Source organism: Leucoraja erinacea, chromosome 9 (genome assembly GCF_028641065.1).
Source record: "Leucoraja erinacea ecotype New England chromosome 9, Leri_hhj_1, whole genome shotgun sequence".
In the NCBI taxonomy this organism is placed as follows: domain Eukaryota; kingdom Metazoa; phylum Chordata; class Chondrichthyes; order Rajiformes; family Rajidae; genus Leucoraja; species Leucoraja erinaceus.
In genome coordinates, this window is record NC_073385.1 from 35,534,336 (window position 1) to 35,555,387 (window position 21,052).

The 21,052-nt window shown below is 43.7% G+C and overlaps 1 protein-coding gene across 3 annotated transcripts in view; it reads left to right on the forward strand.

Annotated features, from left to right (window-relative positions):
* ctage5 (CTAGE family, member 5) overlaps positions 1-21,052 on the forward strand; it is a 68,978-nt gene that overhangs the window by 42,868 nt on the left and 5,058 nt on the right. For 2 of the 3 annotated variants that reach the window (XM_055640515.1, XM_055640517.1), the window contains 10 exons: positions 3,849-3,987; positions 4,580-4,681; positions 5,543-5,603; positions 6,737-6,772; positions 7,256-7,323; positions 10,057-10,166; positions 10,420-10,551; positions 11,307-11,459; positions 17,574-17,659; positions 19,821-20,049. In XM_055640515.1, coding sequence (XP_055496490.1) covers positions 3,849-3,987; positions 4,580-4,681; positions 5,543-5,603; positions 6,737-6,772; positions 7,256-7,323; positions 10,057-10,166; positions 10,420-10,551; positions 11,307-11,459; positions 17,574-17,659; positions 19,821-20,049 — 1,116 coding nt within the window. Of the gene's footprint in view, positions 1-3,848; positions 3,988-4,579; positions 4,682-5,542; positions 5,604-6,736; positions 6,773-7,255; positions 7,324-10,056; positions 10,167-10,419; positions 10,552-11,306; positions 11,460-17,573; positions 17,660-19,820; positions 20,050-21,052 lie in introns of those variants that run through there. The other variant, XR_008723998.1, reaches the window with a different exon arrangement.

A 21,052-nucleotide genomic window follows, 5' to 3' on the forward strand; every position in this document is an offset into this window, starting at 1 on the left:
TATTTAAGAGGGAGTTAGATGTGGCCCTTGTGGCTAAGGGGATCAGGGGGTATGGAGAGAAGGCAGTTACGGGATACCGAGTTGGATGATCAGCCATGATCATATTGAATGGCGGTGCAGGCTCGAAGGGCCGAATGGCCTACTCCTGCACCTAATTTCTATGTTTCTATATAATCCATAGCACCTAGTGTACAATTTCATAATATACACTAAATAACTGGGCTGACACACCTTGGCTGGGAATCTGGGGTTCACCAAAATTGTTCCCAGTTCGGCCCCGCGCACCCCCTAAGGCCGGCCCTGGGTGCAAGTCCTGGTGGGGCACAGGGGAGGGGGTGGGCAGCAGTTGTTAGAGGTAACCTAAAATTGGAGAATTCAATGGTTTGCAAGCGACCCAAGCAGAATAAGTATCGGCAGCATGCCAAACACCTTCTTCACAAATATGGGTCAATTGTGGGCAAGTAGGTCTAACTAGGGGCATTTTAGTAAGCATGGATGAATTAGGTCCAAGTGCCAATTTTCATGCTGTATGATTCTATAACCAAAGTCAAAGTATCCTTTATTGTCATTCGGACTCTTCAGTCTGAACGTAATTTTGTGCCTTTCAGTCATAACATAGAATAAAATAACAAAACACACAATGAACACAGATTTAACATCCACCACAGTGAGTCTACCAGGCACCTCCTCACTGTGATGGAAGGCAAAAGTCTTAAAGTCTTTGTCTCTTCCCGCCTTGTTCTCCCTCTGCGTTGAGGCGATCCAGGCTTCCGATGTTGTGACCCTGCTGGGTAATGGTAAGTCCGCAGCCGAATCTGTGCTCCGTGAACGGGCCGGTTCAAACTCCGCGGCCCGGTGCGGACGAAGCCGCCACCCTCCAGTCCAGCGGACTAAGCCGTTGCCGCAGGAGCTCAGGAGAACCGGCCATCAAACTAACTCTCTGCTATATAAGTATATATACTTTATATAGTTAATAGTTCATAATATATATACTTCATATAGTATACTAGACCAAGTGCAGACCCGTTGGGTCTGCTTCCCCAATGGTGTGATCCCCCAACCCAATATTCCACCATGCACCCGTCTCCTCCAATGGAACTGAAGCCGTTCCCAAAAGTAAGATTCCAGCACTGCCCTGCCTCCCTCAGCAGTGGATTAAAAAAAAAAAATCCAATGGCACCTCCCCTGCCTGCTGCAGCAGTGAAAAGTTCAGTGTTCCTGTCTTGCAACTTTGTTTCGAAGTGTGTTGGAAGCTGGCATGTAAATGGAGAAGCCAGTTTCTTTTTGAAATACTTGGGGGTGGGGGGAGAAGGATTTGATTAAAAACGTGTACTTCAACACGACGAAATGAAATGAGGAGCGGATACTTAGAAAGAAAAGCGAAATCTCTACCGAAATGGAAAATATCTCGGAGATTGAGCGTCTGGATTGGGCGTGGCAATGAATCAAAGGAAGAAATGCAGCCGGCAGCCGTACATGCAAATTAATCCATTCCGATTGGACATCTGCGAGCATCTGCCATTCCGATTGGACATCTGCGAGTATCGGGCACGAATCGAAAGGCAGGAAGGGCGCCGGACGGCAGTCGGTCGGATGGCCCCAGAGTTTTATAGATATACTAGACCAAGTGCAGACCCGTTGGGTCTGCTCCCCCAATGGTGTGATCCCCCAACCCAATATTGCACCATGCACCCGTCTCCTCCAATGGAACTGAAGCCGTTCCCAAAAGTAAGATTCCAGCACTGCCCTGCCTCCCTCAGCAGTGGATTTAAAAAAAAAAATCCAATGTCACCTCCCCTGCCTGCTGCAGCAGTGAAAAGTTCAGAGTGTTCTTGTCTTGCAACTTTGTTTCGAAGTGTGTTGGAAGCTGACATGTAAATGGAGAAGCCAGTTAATTTTGAAATACTTGGGTGTGGAGGGGGGGGTGAAGGATTTGATTAAAAAGGTGCACTTCAACACGACGAAATGTAATGAGGAGCGGATACTTAGAAAGAAAAGCGAAATGTCTACCGAAATGGAAAGGATCTCGGAGATTAAGCGTCTGGATTGGGCGTGGCAATGAATCAAAGGAAGAAATGCAGCCGGCAGCCGTACATGCAAATGGATCCATTCCGATTGGACATCTGCGAGCATCGGCCATTCCGATTGGACATCTGCGAGTATCGGGCACGAATTGAAAGGCAGGAAGGGCGCCGGACGGCAGTCGGTCGGAAGGCCCCAGAGTATTATAGATCTGCTCCCCCAATGGTGTGATTCCCCTAACCCAATATTCCACCATGCACCCGTCTCCTCCAATGGAACTGAAGCCGTTGGCAAATGTAAGTTTCCAGCACTCCCCTGCCTCCCTCAATTGCACCTCCCCTGCCTGCTGCAGCAGTGAAAAGTTCAGTGTTCCTATCTTGCAACTTTGTTTCGAAGTGTGTTGGAAGCTGATAGGAAGGAGCAGCGAATCAAAAGGAAGAAAGGCAGCTGGCAGCCGGACGGCAGGCGGCAGCCACAGACTTTTATATATATACTAGACCAAGTGCAGACCCGTTGGGTCTGCTCCCCCAATGGTGTGATCCCCACCCGTCTCCTCCAATGGAACTGAAGCCGTTCTCAAAAGTAAGATTCCAGCACTGCCCTGCCTCTTTAAAAAAAAATCCCTGCCTGCTGCAGCAGTGAAAAGTTCAGTGTTCCTGTCTTGCAACATTGTTTCGAAGTGTGTTGGAAGCTGAGGAAGGAGCAGCCGTCAACGAATCAAAAGGCAGGAAGGGATCCGTACTGCAGGCGGACGGACGGATTTGAGTTTTATATATATACTAGACCAAGTGCAGACGTTGGGTCTGCTCCCCCAATGGTGTGATCCCCCAACCCAATATTCCACCATGCACCCGTCTCCTCCAATGGAACTGAAGCCGTTCTCAAAAGTAAGATTCCAGCACTGCCCTGCCTCTTTAAAAAAAATCCCTGCCTGCTGCAGCAGTGAAAAGTTCAGTGTTCCTGTCTTGCAACATTGTTTCGAAGTGTGTTGGAAGCTGAGGAAGGAGCAGCCGTCAACGAATCGAAAGGCAGGAAGGGATCCGTACTGCAGGCGGACTGATTTGAGTTTTATATATAGATAGATAGATAGATAGATAGATAGATAGATAGATAGATAGATAGTTAACTCTATGCTATATAAGTATAGGATGACTCTATAACTCAATACTGTATTATGAGGGGAACTTTCAGGAACAGTCATTTAATAGCTATATTTAAATCAATGTTTGGAAAAAAACTAACTCATGAAGTATAGAATCATAGAAAATGTATGATGCAGGAGGGGGTCCAGTTCCACAATACCATCTAACCTAATTCTCCCTTCCCGTCGTAACCCTGTACATCTTAGCTCTTCAAGTGCACATTCATGTACAACAAAGGCTTCGCCTCTGTTACCTTTCCCATTTGTCTCATTTTGTTTCCCCAACTGACTGGTCCTTTGATATTCTCCTGTGTGCTAAAAAAATGAAATTTAGGGAAACACTCATCACTCTCGTGGCAAGGAGACAAGTTCATTTTAAGTTAACAAAATAATGGGAGTGTGCTGGACAGGTGAAAGGGAATGTCTCTGGTAAAGTGTTGCCAGCATTGCCATGTTGTTGGTGATGGAAGAGCCAGCCAGGAGTTGCAAAGGGGAGCGGTCCCTTCGGACAGCTGAAAGTGGAATGGAAAGTGGTACTAAGGGCATGATTGGAAGAGTCATGACCTTAATTGAATGAAGAGGGCCAATTGACGGCTCCTTTTCTTGTTTCTTATGTTCTCAAGAAAAATACTTTGTACTTTGCAATGAATTCATGAATGCCTTTTGTTTTCTTTTCATGTGGCAGAGCGCATTGAAAAACTTCAGTTGGATCATACCTCAATTAAATCTGTGAAATCTCAGTTTGAGACTGAACACAAAACCATTCAGCAGAAGTTGAAAATCATGACAGAATTGTATCATGAGAAGGAAATGGAGCTTCAAAGGTAACAAGCTTGGACTGAGGCAGAATTTGAATGAAAATAAATCCTACAGGAAATAAATGAAAATAATTGAAAATGAGGTTGAGTCAGTTTTAGGGCTTGTTAAGTAATACATAACGTAGTTCAGAGCTTCACTGCGAGAGAGTTAGTTGAAAGTCCATATGATGAGCTCAGAGGGGCTGTGAGTAGGGAGAATATAAGGGAAGTATTGTCTTTAGAATTGCCTTATCTTCAACAGTTTCCTGTTGATGTGATAATGTAACATCCACGGAAAATATTAGAAATGGTTGATCCTCAACTATTTACATTAATCATGTATTGAAAAGAGCACAAGTATACAGTTGTGATCATTGATTTGTTATTCATTTTACAAAATTAGAGTCCATTTTTCAACCTGTAATACTCAACGAATTACAACTGCTGCAGCAGAAAATATTGAGGAGGGATTAAGTATTGTTGCACGTGAATTTAATATATGTTCAACACTCAAAGCTCCCCCTCAACCCCCTGTTTCCAGGCTGTATGACTAATTCTATTGACAAGATATGCCAATTAGTTGAGGAATTATTTTGTAATCTGAATGTGTTGTCTGCAGAAACCTAACTCTGGAAGAACATCAGCGTTTGCAGAAAGAAGAGAAACTGTCCGAAGTTGATGGAAGAATTAATCAAGCAACTGAAGAACTCACTATTTATAGGTAACTTTTGGATGCCAATTTCATAATTAAAATACCGTAAACCCTCATTATAATGGACCAAAGGGGGGGGGGGGATCGTGTCCTTTATTGCAGATTGTCCGTTATAGCTGAGTAAGGTATTATCATTGTATGTAGTTGAAACAAAGAACTGTAGATGATGGTTAATACACAAAAGGACACAAAGTGCTGGAGTAGCTCAGCTGGTCAGGCACCACATCTGGAGAACATGGGTAGGTGATGTCAGGACCCTTCTCAGACTGATTAAGTCTGCTGAGTTACTCCAGCACTTTGTGTCGTTTCACCTTAAAACTAGGCGCCGATGCTGCCGTTCTGCACCACCGAGCCCTTCTTTACCAGTTGACACGGCTATTGTTGTGGCTCACGCGGTTGCCCCTTGCAGTCAGGTCTGTCTACAGGCCGCTGCCAATGACAAGACTCGCTCGGTCACCGTGGGGCTCCCTTCCCTCACACCTACTGCCACTTCCAAGGTGGTGTATGTTGATGTCTCCTGGGGAGGAGGAGGTGGCAGTGGAGGGGAGTGAGAGGGGAGGGAACCCCACGGTGACCGAGCACGTCCTGTCAGTGGCAGCGGACTGAAGAATGCAATGTCCCCAGGGGCTACAACGTGAACTGCTACAACAGCCGTGTCAACTGGACTGTGCAGTGAGTGAAGAATGGCTTGCTGGTGCATCTTGCAAGTCAGGTGGGGTCCCTCAGAAGCCTGTGCGCTAAGGCCGTCAGGGAGGCAGTGCATGTCAGGGATTCGTCCGCTATAACCAAAGTCTGTTACAGAGGTCCTTTAAAACAAGGATTGACAGTATACATTTTAAATTGAGATATCATTTTTTGTTTTCTTTGCAGGCAACGTGCTAAAGATCTTGAAGAAGAATTAATGAAAACTATGCAGTCATATAAAAATCAAGTAAATCAAAATTGTTCCTCTGATTTGGTGGTCTGATGGACCCATTTCCATGCTGTACCTCAAAATCTAAACTAAACTAAAGTAAAGCCGATTAGCCATCCCAACTTTGTTTTATGCAATTATCCTATCATTTATAATTTTTCATTGAATTGGAAACAGATCCTTCAGCCTACTGAGTATGCCAACCACCGATTGCCTGTTCACCCAAGTTCTATGTTATCCCACTTTTGCATCAACTCGATACACACAAGGACCAATTTAGAGGCCAACTCATCTACAAACCCACATTTATTTGGGATGTGGGAGGAAACCGGAACACCCGGAGAAAATCCATGCGGTCCCAGAGAACGTGGAAACCCCACGCAGGCAGTGAGGCAGCAGCTCAACCAGCTGCGCCATTTTACCACCACCATTTAAAATAAGACATTTATAATGAAGTTTAAATTTTGTGAATGTCAGTGGCCCTATTGCCGGTGAAAGCCATTGTGGAGGCAGAGATGGCCACTTGCACTTAGAGACCCTGAACTATCCTGGAAATCAGCTGGCTCCCTGCAGTAGAAAACCATGCCAGAACCGTGCTGGACAAAACAGCATAACCCAAGAGCAGGCACCCAGTAAGTTCAGGTGGTTCACCATTCGTTGAAAGATTGCTCCATTCTTTTTCCCTTTTTCCAAAATGCTTATGTTACCAAATTAGGTCCAGGCTAATTATTGGAAGATATCACTTTAAAAACCAGCATATCAACTGGGGTGATTAGTTGATACAGTTAAATAATTCAATACAGTTGGAATAAGAAGTTGATATAAGGCCATTACTGGATTGTTGTACAAACTCCATTTAGTGCACTCAAGTATTGCACTTAAGAAAAAAACATTGACGTCCTGAACTGGTCCAGTATATGTAACTATAGACCCAGCAAAATGTAATGAACTTATATGAACCCAATAATAATATAGAACAATAAATATTGTCTACGATGCCCAGATTGTGGGAAGGAGGACGTTTAAATCAAAATGTGGATGGTTAAATTAAAGTTTAGGAGGAGGGTAAGGTGATGTCCACTGTTACATTGTTACGTGAAAATATGCACACATTTTAAATTAATTGGGTTTTTTTGTATCTGCATTTATAGATTGTATCCCATGAGAAAAAAGCGCATGATAATTGGGTGAGTTTCAGACATGAAATGCATTGTTGATCATTTAAATTTCTACATCTATTTAAATAATTTTATGCCATGCATGACTGTTGTAAATGGCTTAGTCACGATTTCCTATTTTGAATACTTCAACTGTTACTCCCAGCGCAACCTAGTCAGTGGCTTACCAGGAATGTTTCAGAAGGCATGCATCTGTGCAAGTGTATGATTGCGCATACAAAAGCTATTCATTAAGTTAATATATTCGTATTAAGAAAATAGTCAACCCCTGGTACAAGTGTAGAGCACTCGGTGTCTTCAACACTGAAAAAAACTGGCATAACCTAATGAAAATGAGAAATCATTGCTCATTGTGAAAACAGAATCAGGCAAAAAAAACAACCACTAAACATCCTGCTAAACTAATTCTGGGAATGTACCATCAATGAATTACAGCATCAGTCGTCAGAGGTTTATCGTTGTAACTTATGTGCAAAATATTTTCAATTGCAGCTCTCGGCTCGTGAAGCTGAACGGGAAAATGGCAATATTAAAAGAGAGAATATTCACCTTCGACAAAAGTAAGTTTCCAACTATTTCCAAATGAGGTCCTTATTTCTTTTGAATTCAGTAACAACCTTTTTGAATATTGAGTATAAAAGAAAATCCCTAAATGTTTTGACATTCCAGCAATATGAAGTTTTTTTTAATCAATAGATATATTCGGGTTAAAAAAAAGACACAAAGTGCTGGCGTAACTCAGCAGGTCAGGTAGCATCTCTGGAGAACATGGATAGGTGACATTTTGCGTTGGGATCCTTCTACAGAAACACCGAGTTACTCAACACTTTGTCTTTTTTTGTAAACCCGGATCTGCAGTTCCTTGGTTCCACAATATGTTAAGGTATGCTGTTTTACAAAAGTTGATGGAAGAGTTGATAAGTATCTAGTGATTTTGTTTGTTAACAAAATACATATCAATAATTTTTGATGGGCAGATGTTTGGAACAAAAGCCAGAGATTAAAGCAGAACTAAACTAAACAGAAGGTCTGAGTTGACTGCTTGAAGAGTTGCGAATTTCGAAGCCAGAGGAAGAAATGTGGGAGGAGACAAATGGGTGCGAGTCCAGGTGGGGCACAGGGGAGGGAGGGGGAGGACCATTAATAGCCAGCATGCCAAAAGCCTTCTCACCAATGTTGGTCAAGTATGGGCAAATAGGACTAGCTTGGGACATGTTAGTTTGCATGGATAATTTATTCCCAAGGCCTGTTTCCTTGCGGTATGACTCTATAGCACTAAACATATTTATGAGGGGAATTTTCAGGAATAGTAATTTAATAGCTATATTTACACCAGCGTGATAATTAATTAAGTATAGAGTGATACAGTGTGGAAACAGGCCCTTTGGCCCAACTTGCTCACAGTGGGCAACATGTCCGAGCTACACTAGTCCCACCTGCCAGCATTTGGTCCATATCCCTCCAAACCTCTCATGTATCCGTGTAACTGCTTCCCAGCCTCAACTACCTCTGCAGCTTGTTCCATACATCCACCAATCTTTGTGTGAATAAGTTACCCCTCAGATTCCTATTAAATCGTTTCTCCTTCACCTTCAACCTATGTCCTCTGGGCAAGAGACTCTGTGAATCTACCAAGAGACTATGTGCATCTAGCACGAGACTGTACACCTATAGAATCATAGAACATTTAAGATGGTGAGGTGGGAGGTTAGGAGGGTCAATGTATCCAGTTCCAAAATGCTACCCAAACCTAATTCTCTCTTCCCATGATAGCCCTGTAGATTATAGTTCTTCAACTGCACATCCACGTACAACAAAGGTTTCTGCCTCTGCCACCCTTTCTGGTGATGTTCCAAACCCTAGTCGGTTGTAAAACATTTCTTCATCTCCACTCAAATCTGGGTAACAATTACTTTAGATCTGTGCCCTCGTGTGTTTTGCCCTCGCTGCTAATAGAACATGGTCTTTTTCGGTTTTCTTGACCCCTCAAAATGTTACTACCTCAATTAAATCTGGCCTCTCCTTCGTGGGATGCAAAACACTGCAGTCTGAGACTGGCAAGGCTACTTATCTGAAATTGCTCAGTTCAGTTATAAAGAATATAAATCCAGCCTATCCATTCGTCCATCAGAGCTAAAGGTTTTAAAGTCTTTGCAACTTCTTTGTGAAAATGCATATCAGTTAAAAACCAGACAACATTTATCAAAAACAATTTCATCAATATACCACCCTCTTCTGTTGTTATTTTGTGACCAATCAACATATGATAAAATAAACTAATAATTAAATGTATAAAATCAAATTAAAATTCTAAAAATGAGAAAATCTGTTATTTAACTTTTTAGAAAGTGCCAATAGGCTGTAACGGCAAATACCATTAGCAAAAATGCATAACGTGATTAAAATATTTGAACTCCCTGGGTTCTCGGTGTTTGGATTTTTTATTCCAGATATTTGCTAGGATGAAGGAAAGTGCATTCAGTTTTTTCCATAGAATTAATTCCACCAGTCCTATTACTAACCTGTAAATATGTTAATACTTTGTAAAGTACATTAAAGTCAAACTTTTGAGGAAAAAGCATCACTGCATTTGGCCATAAAATCTTAATACATTAATATTGAAGAATTGTGCTTGTTTTCTAACCCTTTTCAGTTTTGTTGCAGACTTGGTGAATTCTTGATATATTTCCTGCCTGTGGTAACATTTTATTTTTATTGCTAATCAGCAGCTGATGGAAATCTTTGAATAAGATGCTGCCAAATAAACCTTTGCTGCACAAAATATGTCTGCCAAATTGCCGGAATAGGTTTGCAAGGCAGATTCTGTTTAAACGGAACTTCATGATTTGAAGTTCCTTTCAAGTAACAATTGAGGAAAGCACAAGAGGATAGCTTGGTGGATAGCAATCCAAAATGTATATTTATACACAGAAACATGCCATAAGACCCAGTTGGCCAGTGCTTCACTCAAGGTTCCCTCTTTCTCCCTATTAATCAGCATATGCATTCCCCTCTTTTCCATGTACTTAGTTTTCTTTCAAAAACATTTACATTGTTCGCTTCCATTACATTCCACTTTGTAATCATTCCTTGAGAAAAATGTTTAAATTTTTTTATTGAATTTGTGATACTGGTGATCGCTCGCCTCCTTTAATGTATGCAAATTAATGAGAGCACACTTGAATTCACCTCCCCCCCCCCCCCTCCCTCCCATCCCTTGTAAATCAGGGAGGGATTAGGTTTCCAGCAGAATAGGATCATTTTGGGTGACAGAGTATGTATTATCTTTACAGGATAACTGAAGCTGAATTCAAAATCGACATTGTTTTGAAGGATCCCCTTGTAATTGACGTATCTGGAAGGCCTGGGTTAAGTGCTTCAACATTTGTCCCACCATACAGAGGTACTGCAGTCCCTTTTGGTCCTTTCTGGCTTTGCATTGTAACGCAATAAATGTCCATGCATCTAAGAGCATTAGCATGCGGTTCCCTTAGTTGCGTATTATTGAAATTTCAATTATTTAAGAATGACCCGAGCAGTTCTTTGCATTGATTAGTACGATAGTTTTGATTGCTTTGAAAGGTTGTTTTGAATTTTTTGATTTTCAAAAATGAGAGCTGTTTTGTGATTTATTTATTTTTGCTTCATAATTGCAGGAGGAAGTTCACCATATGGCCCTTCTCCAGTGGGTCGACCTGGCGCTGATCCCATGGGTTTTCTGTCACCTCCATTATTAGATGGACCATTAAGGTTTTCGCCTTTGTTTCCTGGGAAACCAGACTCTAAAAGTAAAGTATTTAGCATCATAGTCTGTGGGAAATGTATTACAGTCTAGCAAAGCCAGTCAGAGTAGCAGTCATAGTCATATGGCAGGGATACAGAATCTTCGGCCCAACTTTTTTGCCAGTGCCAACGAAGGTGCCTCATCTACACTAGTCCTATTTTCCCATGTTTGACCCATATCCATCTAACCTTTTCCTGTCCATGTACCTATCTAAATATATTTTAAATATTGTTAAAGTACCTGCCTCAACTGCCAGAGGAGTTTGTTCCATATACACACCACACTTTATGTGAAATGCATCATTTAAATCACGATTTTTAAAAACCCTTGCCAGGTGTGAATTTTTAGTTACGATAAAAGATTGGCTAAGCTGGTGTTTCAAGCCATTATTCCAGCCCAGTCATTCCTCCTCCTCTCCGCTCCCATTGGGCAGAAAATAGAGAAGCTTGAAAGTGTACACCACGAACAGCTTCTTCCCCTCAATTAACAGATTTTTGAACGGCCCTTCCATGAGCTCGGCTGCTGTTTAGCTCTACCTCATTACAGACATTAAACTTTGTTTCTGGAACTGTTACACTACAATACTGAGAACTATATTCTGCATATTTCTTCCCCTTTGCTCGATCCATTGTACACGAATTTGAGTTGATTATATTTATGTACAGTATTAGCTGATCTGATTGGTTAGCATGCACAAGAAAGGTTTTCAGTACACGTGACAATAATAAATCTAAACCTTGGTGTATCATGTGTCTACAGCGAGAGGTCCATCAGTTCAGCTAGATCACACCGCCAATGAATCAACAGATTCAGTTTCTGACCGATTGTCTGATCACCATGGCCCACAGTCAGATAGTGGTTCACTTTCTCCTGTATGGGAAAGAGATCGGAAGCTGTTCAGAACGCCGCCAGGTATGAAAGGAACCCTATAAAATATTCCACTATACAACTTACTGTGGGTGTTTAAGTTATGTGAATGAGTTTACTTGAATAAATAATTGTAAACTTGTACAATTGTAAACTTATAATTTTAAATATTAAATACTGATAGTCTTGCGAATACTTTAAGTAAATTTAGATTTTAAGGAAACATTTGATGTACTGTGTATGCTTTTCACAATGCTGTTATGTGCTCTAAATATACAATAGAATAGCCTATAACTATTTCCCTGTCCACAATGATTTTAGCAAATTAAAATTGGGGAAAATTAACAAGGTTCTCACGTTTTCAAAATATGCAGAGAAAACAGGATAGACCATTTGGTTCTTAGAATCATTCAGTACGATCATGGCCGTTACTGTGTAAACTTCATATTCTTCCCTTTGTGTCTAAAACCAGTCCACCTTCTAAAATACATGCAGCAACATGGCCTCCATAACATTTTGTGCTCGAGGTTTTCACTGAAGAGATTTCTCCTCATCTCAATCCTAGTGCCATGCCACATATACTGAGACTGCCTGATCCATGCATCTAACAAGTCACACCACCCCACCCCACATTCCCATCCATTCTGCATCCAACCTATCAGATCCTATCAGTATTTTGAGCGAAAATGAGTTCCCTCATTTTTCTAAACATCAGTGAATACGGTCTTTATCAATATAATCATTCCTCGCACTACAGTCTCCACATCTCAGACTAGCAAGTATCTACTTTCTCGTATAATGAGACCTAGTTGGGAGATAATACTCCAGATGTGCTCTCATCAAGGCTGTATAAAATTGTAGTCAGACTTTCTTGTTCCTGTAATTTTCCCCTGAGATGATAATCATTATCTAACCAGCTATCTATTATCCAATGTTAAAACATTGATTTCTCTCAATCACTGTTCATAACTGTAATGTCGAGTCAAACACATATCAAAATACAACACATGTTTATTAAATCTGCTTACAACATCGATCTGCAGGACATTACAGTTCCTAGCAGCTACTCAAAACTGAATGGCGTAAGCAAGCTCTTGTTAATATTAAAATGCATATTAGGCGGAGCCACTACTAACAAGCACTACAATTGGCTGGTAGGAAATAACCAATCTACATGTTTCCTTGTAGAAGCAAAAGAAAGCAATGGTACATAGGAACAGGGTGGCTAAGCAACATATAGGTGGCGGAACGTCAATAACGCATATGGGGAACTTTGTATAGTTACATAAAGTGTCGGCGCTGCCCAAGCAGCTGCGGCTCACCTGCAGTCCGTCTGTCTTTTTGTGTACGTGTGGGGGGGGGGGGGGGGGGGAGAAACTGTTTTTTTTCTCCTCCTTCGGGGGGGATGCAACCTTTTCTTGTCATATCCCCCGTCTCCGTCTCCTTCTGCGCTGAGGCCTAATGGCGAAGCTGGCGGCCTCTAACTGGGACCGACCTCGGGGCTCCGGAGGCAGAGCCAGGATTTTCCAATGCGAGGCTGGCCGACTTCGGGGCTGTGGTGGCGGCGACCCGACTTCGGAGGCTCGGCCGCGGGTCCAGTGGACTCTGCCGCGCGGCCCAGTGGAAGACATCGTCGGGAGCTCGCAGGTCCCAGGTTGGTAACCGGTTCTCCAGAGCACCCGCAACGACAGCTTTGTCCCCTGGACTGGAGGGTGGCAGCTTCGAACACCGCGGAGTTTGAACCAGCCCATTTGCGGAGCTCAGATGTGGCCGCTGGACTTACCATCACCCGGCGGGGTCCCAACATCGGAAACCTGGATCGCCTCAACGCAGGGGGAGAACATGAGGGACGAGACAAGGACTTTCAGACTTTTGACTTCCATCACAGTGAGGAGGTGCCTGGTAGACTCACTGTGGTGGATGTTAAACTGTATTAAGTGTGTGTTTTGTTATTTTATTCTATGTTGTGACTGCAAGGTATACAATTTCGTTCAGATTGAAATGTCTGAATGACAATAAAGGATACTTTACTTGAAATCACCGTATCTAATGGGTGGCTTGCTAACCCGTCCGGCACATGTGCGGTACGAATCTGCCTCGCCTCCTTTCACCAGAGAAGATACCGGGGAGGGAATGGGGGATGTGACCAGGGACCTGACGGGGCGGGGAGGTGGTGAGATAGGCGAGCTAGTCATTGAGCGCCGCGGGGAGGCCGCAGTGGAAACGGTCGCTGATAGTGGAGCAGCACGACCGGCAGTGGGAGGGTATACAAAACGCAAGACATCTGGATATGGAGTCGCAGGACGCGGTTCCTTCACTGGAAGGATATGTTGACGGTTGGGTCTGTAAATGGCTCCGTCCACTTCAACTAGATAAGAGAGCGGTTCTTTGGCAGGGGCGTAGATGTGACCCAGACAGCCATAGCCCTTGTTGGTCTGGAGGCAGAACCACCTGTCCATTGGCGAGAGGTTTAAGTGGCTTACTGGATTTGTCAAAAATATGTTTCTGTGTATCGCATTTGAATTGTAGTTATTTCTGGACTGCAGGAGGAGAACGAACTTGTGGCTGCAAAAGCTGCTGGGACACAGGCAGGGGAGCACGGGTTTGGCGAGACATCATTTGTTGGGCTGGGGAACCCAGTATGGGATCCCTTGCAATGTTCCTTAAGTTGAGCAGGTCTAGGTATACGTCCGATTTTGCAAGGTGTGAACGCTCCATTAGTTGTTTTGCACTTCGGACAGCGGGTTTGGTGAGTCCGTTGGACTGCGGGAACTCAGGGCTGCTGGTGATCTGTCGGAAGTCCCATAGTTTTGCAAAGTTTTTGACAGGCTGGCTGGTGAACTGCCTGCCGTTGTCGGACAGAAGACGTGCAGGGGATCCGTGCATGGAGAAGTGATGCTGCAACTTCTCGATAACTGCTTCAGATGTAATGGTTTGGAGTAAATCGATGTCGAACCAACCCGAATAAGAGTCAACAAGAACCAGATAATGTTTCCCATGACATTCGAATATATCAGTGGCTAACGTGGACCATGGGAGAGGAGGAACCGGGTGCGGCAGTAAGGACTGCTTCTGCTGATGTGGCGTCAGGCTTTTGCAGACGGCACAAACTTCTGTTTTGTCACGGATGTACTTGGTCATACCAGGCCAGTAAAACGTGCTTTGTGCCCGTTGTAGGGTTGCCTCCACACCGGGGTGGCCCCTGTGGACGGCGTCGAAGTACTTGTCCTGGAGGACAGCTGGGACAATTGCCTTGTGGCCCTTAACTGTAATCCCGTCCTGCATCACCAGTTTGTCGTGAACCAGGAAGTTTGGGCGGATTGCGAGCGGGGTGTTGTGTTCTTTATCCTGCCAGCCACGCCGGATGACTGCAGACAGCAATTGTAGAGTCTTGTCAGCAGCCGTGTGTTCTGCAAGGCTGTTCAAGCAATCAGTAGTACATACGAAACCTTCATTATTGAGAACTGGTCCTGTTCGGAGAGTTGTTGTTCGTTGGTTTTGCGTGGGGCTCTTGATAGAGTGTCAGCTATGTGCATGTCCTTGCCTTTCTTACAGACAATGTTGAAATCAAACCGCTGCAGCTGCATCATTAATTGTAGGCAGGCTGGGGCAGCGTGGATGGGTTTATTCAAAATAGTGACCAGCAGCTTCCCAAAAATAAAGTCCTTGAATTTTGTGCAGGCGAAAACCACTGCGAGCAATTCTTTTTCGATCTGGGCGTAACGTTCAGTGTCAGTTAGTGTGCGAGAGGCGTAAGAAACAGGCTTGCACTCGCCATCGGTAGTGGTCTGCAGGCAAGCAGCACCAAGTCCGTACTGGAACGCATCGCAGGTGAGCGTTACTGGTAACTCCAAAGCAAAGTGGGCAAGAGTAGGTGTGCTAGCCAACTACAATTTGAAAGTGTCAAAAGCTCTTTGGTGCTGTGGATACCAGGACCATGCAGCGTCCTTGTGTGTCAGTTCTCGCAGGGGGGCAGATATGTCGCTGAGGTTGGGAATAAATTTCCCCAGGTAGTTGACCATTCCAAGGAACCTTTGTGCACTCGCAACGTCAGTAGGAACCGGCATTTTGTTGATAGCTGCAGTTTTTGATGGGTCTGGTCTGAGACCATCACTTGTGAAAACATGTCTGACGTAAGTAACTTCTGGGACTCGAAACGTGCACTTCAGGGGATTGAGTTGAGCTGAATGTCTTTGGCACAGTCTAGTACTTTCTTCAGATTGGCGTCATGTCAATGATGGCACATGGATATTCAGCAAACAATTGTTCCATCGTATGCTGGAAAACTTTGCTTGCGGAGTTGATGCCAAAGGGCATTCTCAGAAATTTGTATAGGCCGAAGGGGGTGCCGAATGTAGTAAGATTGGACGAATCTGGGTCCAGTGGAATCTGCCAAAAAGAGTTTATGGAATCCAGAACGGAGAACACTGATGTATTGCCTATTTGAGCAGCCTACTTCCTCTACTGTTCACATAGGATAGTGCTGGCTTCTGATAGCAGTGTTAAGATCTCTGGGGTTTGCAGATACAGATCTCCTTGGGTTTTTTTTTCCTTTACGACCACCATGGTGGAAACATAGTCAGATGGATCTGTAACTTCAGCAATAACACCCATGCAGACCATCCGCTTGAGTTCATTGTGTACTCTGTCACGCATGGCATGTGGAAACACTATGTGGTGTGCGGACCACAGGAATGACGTTGGGATCAACAACAATGTGGTATTTGAGGGACAACTTGCCAAGGTCATCGTTAAACTGTTCTTTGCATTGAGAGAGTACTTGCTGAGTGGGTCCGTCAGCGAGAAGGAGTTGATGGACAGCGCGGCCAAAGTATACCAGGCCTAGGTTGTGGCATGCATTAATACCGAGCATAGTCTCTGAATCCCCCTTGATGATATAAAACTTTAACGTATGGGGCTGCTTGTCTATAGTGCACTTTAAATTAGTTAGTCCAAGTGGGTGTAGAACATCTCCCCCATAGACCCGAACCGTGGCAGAGACCTTTTCATTACGCTCAGCATTGCGAATTTTTTTAAACTCTAATAACGAGATGGCATTGCATTTTGCGCCCGTATCAACCTTAGCGATCAATGGTCTGTTATTCACAAATATGGTTACCTCAGGGTCAAGTTGCTCGTTAGATGAAGGGAGGAGAGAGTGGATGGCAGAGCTGGTATCTGTACTTTCAGAGAGCTGAACGGGGAATGGCAAGCCAGGCTCTTGGAATTCCTGGGGGGGGGGAGAGAGAGAGGGGGGGGGGGGGGGAGGGGGAGAGGTGGAGTGCAGGGAGGGGGGGGGAGGGGGAGAGCAGGGTGGGGGAGGGGGGGGGGGGAGGGGTAGGGGGGAGGGGGGGAGAGGGAGAGGAGAAGAGGGGGGAGAGGGGAGGGGGGGGGGGGGGGGGGGTAGGGGGAGAGGAGAGGGGGTGGGGTAGAGGAGAGGGGGGTGGGGTAGAGGAGGAGAGGGGGGGTGGGGTAGAGGAGAGGGGTGGGGGAGGAGGAGAGGGGGGGGGGGGGGGGGGGGGGGGGGGGGGGAGGGGAGAGAGGAGAGGGGAGGAGGAGGAGGGGAGAACCTAAACATTTTAGAACCAAAAAAGACATATTCTGCAAGCATTGTAGAACCAAAATAGACACTTTTTGCAAACATTTTAGAACCAATAGACACATTCTGCAAGCGTTTCTGCAAACCACTAAGGACACTTACATTTGAGTAGACGTGTTCAGTGTTATTCACAGCTCAGAGAAACGTGACCCTCTGCCTTCCTCCAGCTTGCAGACACTGATTGAGGCACACCACTTCCTGGTTTTATAGTCCCTCCCCCCTGCCGCCAGCAGGGGCAGCAGAGAGAATGGGGAATTTTGTAAAATCATTAATATCTCTGTCATTTTTCATCGACGGGAAAAATCCTCGGCACACTTACGGCGGAGGGGTGCTCTGAGCAAGGTGGCCAAAAATGACGGCCGTAGGTGGCGGCCTTCTCTCGGAAATCGCAGCATAGATGGCCAAAACCGGTCAAGAACAGACTTTTAGTAATATAGATATGTGGTGTTTATAACCTCAAACATTGCAGAAGGGAAATACAAAAAATATAATTAATAAAGCTATAACTTAATTTTAAATGATCTATGACAGATTTATAATTCATTTTCACCTCTCCCCAGCTTTGATTTGTGCAGATGGACGCCCCAAACAGGAAAACAGCATGCAATCTTCAAATTCTGCTTCAGAGAGTCAAGCCCAAGACCAAGTAAGTGTACTCGGTCTGTCATAGAGCCAGGATGTTTAGGCAGTAAAACACTCTGAAATAGGCAGTCAAAAGGCATAATAAAATTACAAAAATGCACGAAAAACGCATTTATTGACAAAGAAAAGGCATGCAATTCCACCACCAAAATATGGCTAAAAATGATAACATAGTTATACTACATTAAATGACCAAAGTTGCCTGGTTGCACATAATTAGTAGCATTTTTTGTCGAATTATCTGGTGTTGAACTATGCTGTTCGTCAGACAAAATATGCTTCAGTTGTGAAAAACCTATTTTTACCCCAGCTGAGGTCACTGGTGCATACCGGAAACAAACTATATTCATGTCGATATCTTGTGCATCACAACTACCTTATAGAACTTTAGCTATGTTTTGTATTTCTTCAAGATCTTTATTAGCTAACATCACTCTCACATTTTCTTTGTATATCTTTACCTACATCGCCAGTTACTTTGTTGAAAATCTGCAAGTTGTTCACTAATGTTTCACTACGTTTCTCAAGGGAAGTGATACCTTGTGGGAACTTTGCAAAATTGGAAGCAATAAACACAAGATTGCGGTGGAGGGACTTTTTCAAAATTTGCAGCATACTAGAGTACAGCAGAGAGCCATGTACCCCACCTTGTCAAAACAGGCTGAGGAGGTAGGGGAATCGCCGGTGCCATTTCCTTGAACAACTGCATACGTGACGGTGCTTTAAGGAAGATTTTCTTGACATTGGAAACTAGGCAATCGACATTTGGAAACAAACTATGTATGTGCTTGGCAATTCTATGAAGTCCTTGAGCTAAGCATGTCAAATGCAACATTTTGGAAAATAAAACTTTAAGTGCACGAGTAGCTTTTTTCATGTACGGAGCTTCATCAGTCACAAACAGAAGAACGTTCTCGTGTTTTATGCCTTCTGGCCAAAGTAGAGCAAGTGAAGATGTAAACAACTGAGCAATAGTTGAGCTGTTTGACTTCTCCAATACTTCCGATGTCAACAAATACCCCTTTGATGGTTGAGCTGCTTCCAGTGTACTGATGACCCCATTGGCAACATAACTCCCCACAGCATCAGTTGGCTCGTCTATTGAGATCCATATTTTGTTGCATGCAACTTCATCTCTAATTTTCTGCACAACAATGTTGAAGTTGCTGTCAACATAATTTTTCGATAATGATGATTCGCTTGGTATATGTTTCTTTGTGTATTTCTCTAAAAAACCTCAGAGATTTGTTTTCCAATTTCCACAGTGGAATTCCAGCATCAATGAATGCCTTGCACAAATCACTCAAAAACTCAGATTTGCGACTGGAGCCAGCAGTAATTGTAGTCAGGAGACAAGCTTGAGTATTTCGCTTGAGTAGTCTACACCGCAGCAGTAAAAACATTGACTTCTCTAATTACAGAAAACCCTTGTCTTCTCCCTCCTCCCCCTCCCCTTCCCAACTCTCCTTCTAGTCCTACTGTCTCTGCCAGTTCCTTGCTTTTTCCCCCCCCCTGCCCACCCACATCAGTCTGAAGAGGGGTCTTGGCCCGAAATGTCACCTATTCCTTCTCTCCATACATGCTGCCTCATCCGCTGAGTTTCTTCAGCATTTTTCGTCTACCTTCGATTTTTCCAGCATCTGCAGTTCTTTCTTAAATAGATCTTGGAGAGGACTGAACCAGCGGGCGGTGGCACGAACGAATGAACGTCCAACGGTGGCGCTCCCGGTTTTGCCCGGTGGTGGAAATGTTCTTGTAAGTTACACTATGTTAATACGCTAATAATAACATTAATATTAACGTGTTAACATAGAAAACGTTATTGTAATCACGGTACAACTAGAGAAAATAGCATGACCTTTTAGCAAAACGTCAAAAAAAGGCAGATTTAGGCACTCGATCGTGAAAAGGCACTATCCTGGTGAAATATCAAAAAAGGCACGAAAAAGCACATGGCATTTATGGCAAAATCCTGGCTCTAGTCATAACTAATCTCTTGCCTTGTTTCTAAGTAACTTCTTGCCTCTAAATACTGTGAAAGCAACAATTCCATTTGCAAAAATACAGGATCCCAATGAGCTTCTGAGTCACTGGAATTTTTTGTTTTTATTTGATTGCATGATTTATTATTAGAGAATAAACAAAATGTACCGTCTTTCCTGCAGGACACAATAAATGCATTGCTAAACCCATCTCTTCTGGTGGAAGCTGACCTTGGAATTAGACCTGGTTTTGCACCTGCCTATCTGAACCAAGTTCCCTCTTTACATGTTGATCTAAGAGGTCATGTTCCACTAAGGGGACTTCCACCAGCTCCACGTGGTGGAATCTATGGTCCTCTAGAGCGTTTTCCATTACGAGCATTTGGTTTGCCACCTCATCCGTCCCTGGAAAGTAAGTATATGCATCGATTTGTCCAATTGACTGAAACTCTCTGGAGTTTAGAAGGATGAGGGGGATCTCATTGAAACCTACTGGATAATGTAAGGCCTAGATTGAGTGGACGTGGAAAGGATGTTTCCAGTAATGGAGGGTCTAGAACCAGAGGGCACCGCATTTAAATAAAAGGATGTACCTTCAGAATGGAGATGAGGAGGAATTTATTTGGGCAGGCGGTAGAATTAATTGCCACAGACTGCCGTGGAGGCCAAGGCATTGGGTATTTTTAAAGCAGAGATTGATAGGTTCTTGATTAGTAAGGGTGCCAAAGGCTACTGTGAGTAGGAAGGAGAATGAGGTTGAAAGGGAAAGATAGATCAGCCACAATTGAATGGCAGACCTGATTTGGTGGGCTTAATGGTCAAATTCTGCTCCTATGTCTTATGGCAATGCATAATGAAATTGTGTACTTGCACAAGATTTTGTATGTGTAGTGTAGAAAAGCAAAATAAATTGAGTTAATCCTCAGATGCAAGTAACCAGCTTATGTATATGAGATTTAATTGGTGGCTGCACATGCCTGTTCTTGTGTTATTCTATGTTCTATGATGTGCTAATCATAGTTTCACTTGAAAAATGAAATGAAATGTGTTACTTGTCATGGAATTTCATAGTTTCAGGAGGTAAGTACACCATCTGTTCATGGGTAATAAAGGCTGGGCTCTGCCAGTGATACCCATACCCTAAAATGTGATGAAATGTTTAAATAAATTACATTTTAATTAGGTGATTAATGCCTTATAGAAAAATGCCAAGTTATGCTGAAATAATACAAGAATCTGTTGGCCACTAAATTGATTTCAGTTCTGGACATCACGTTGGAAGAAATATTCACCAGAAACCGGCAAAGGATTCATAGTCATAGAGTTGAACAGCATGAAAATGGCTCTTGGGCCCATCTTGTGCATGGCAACCGTTAGCATACAGGTTTTGTCCCACTTGCCCGCATGGCCACGGC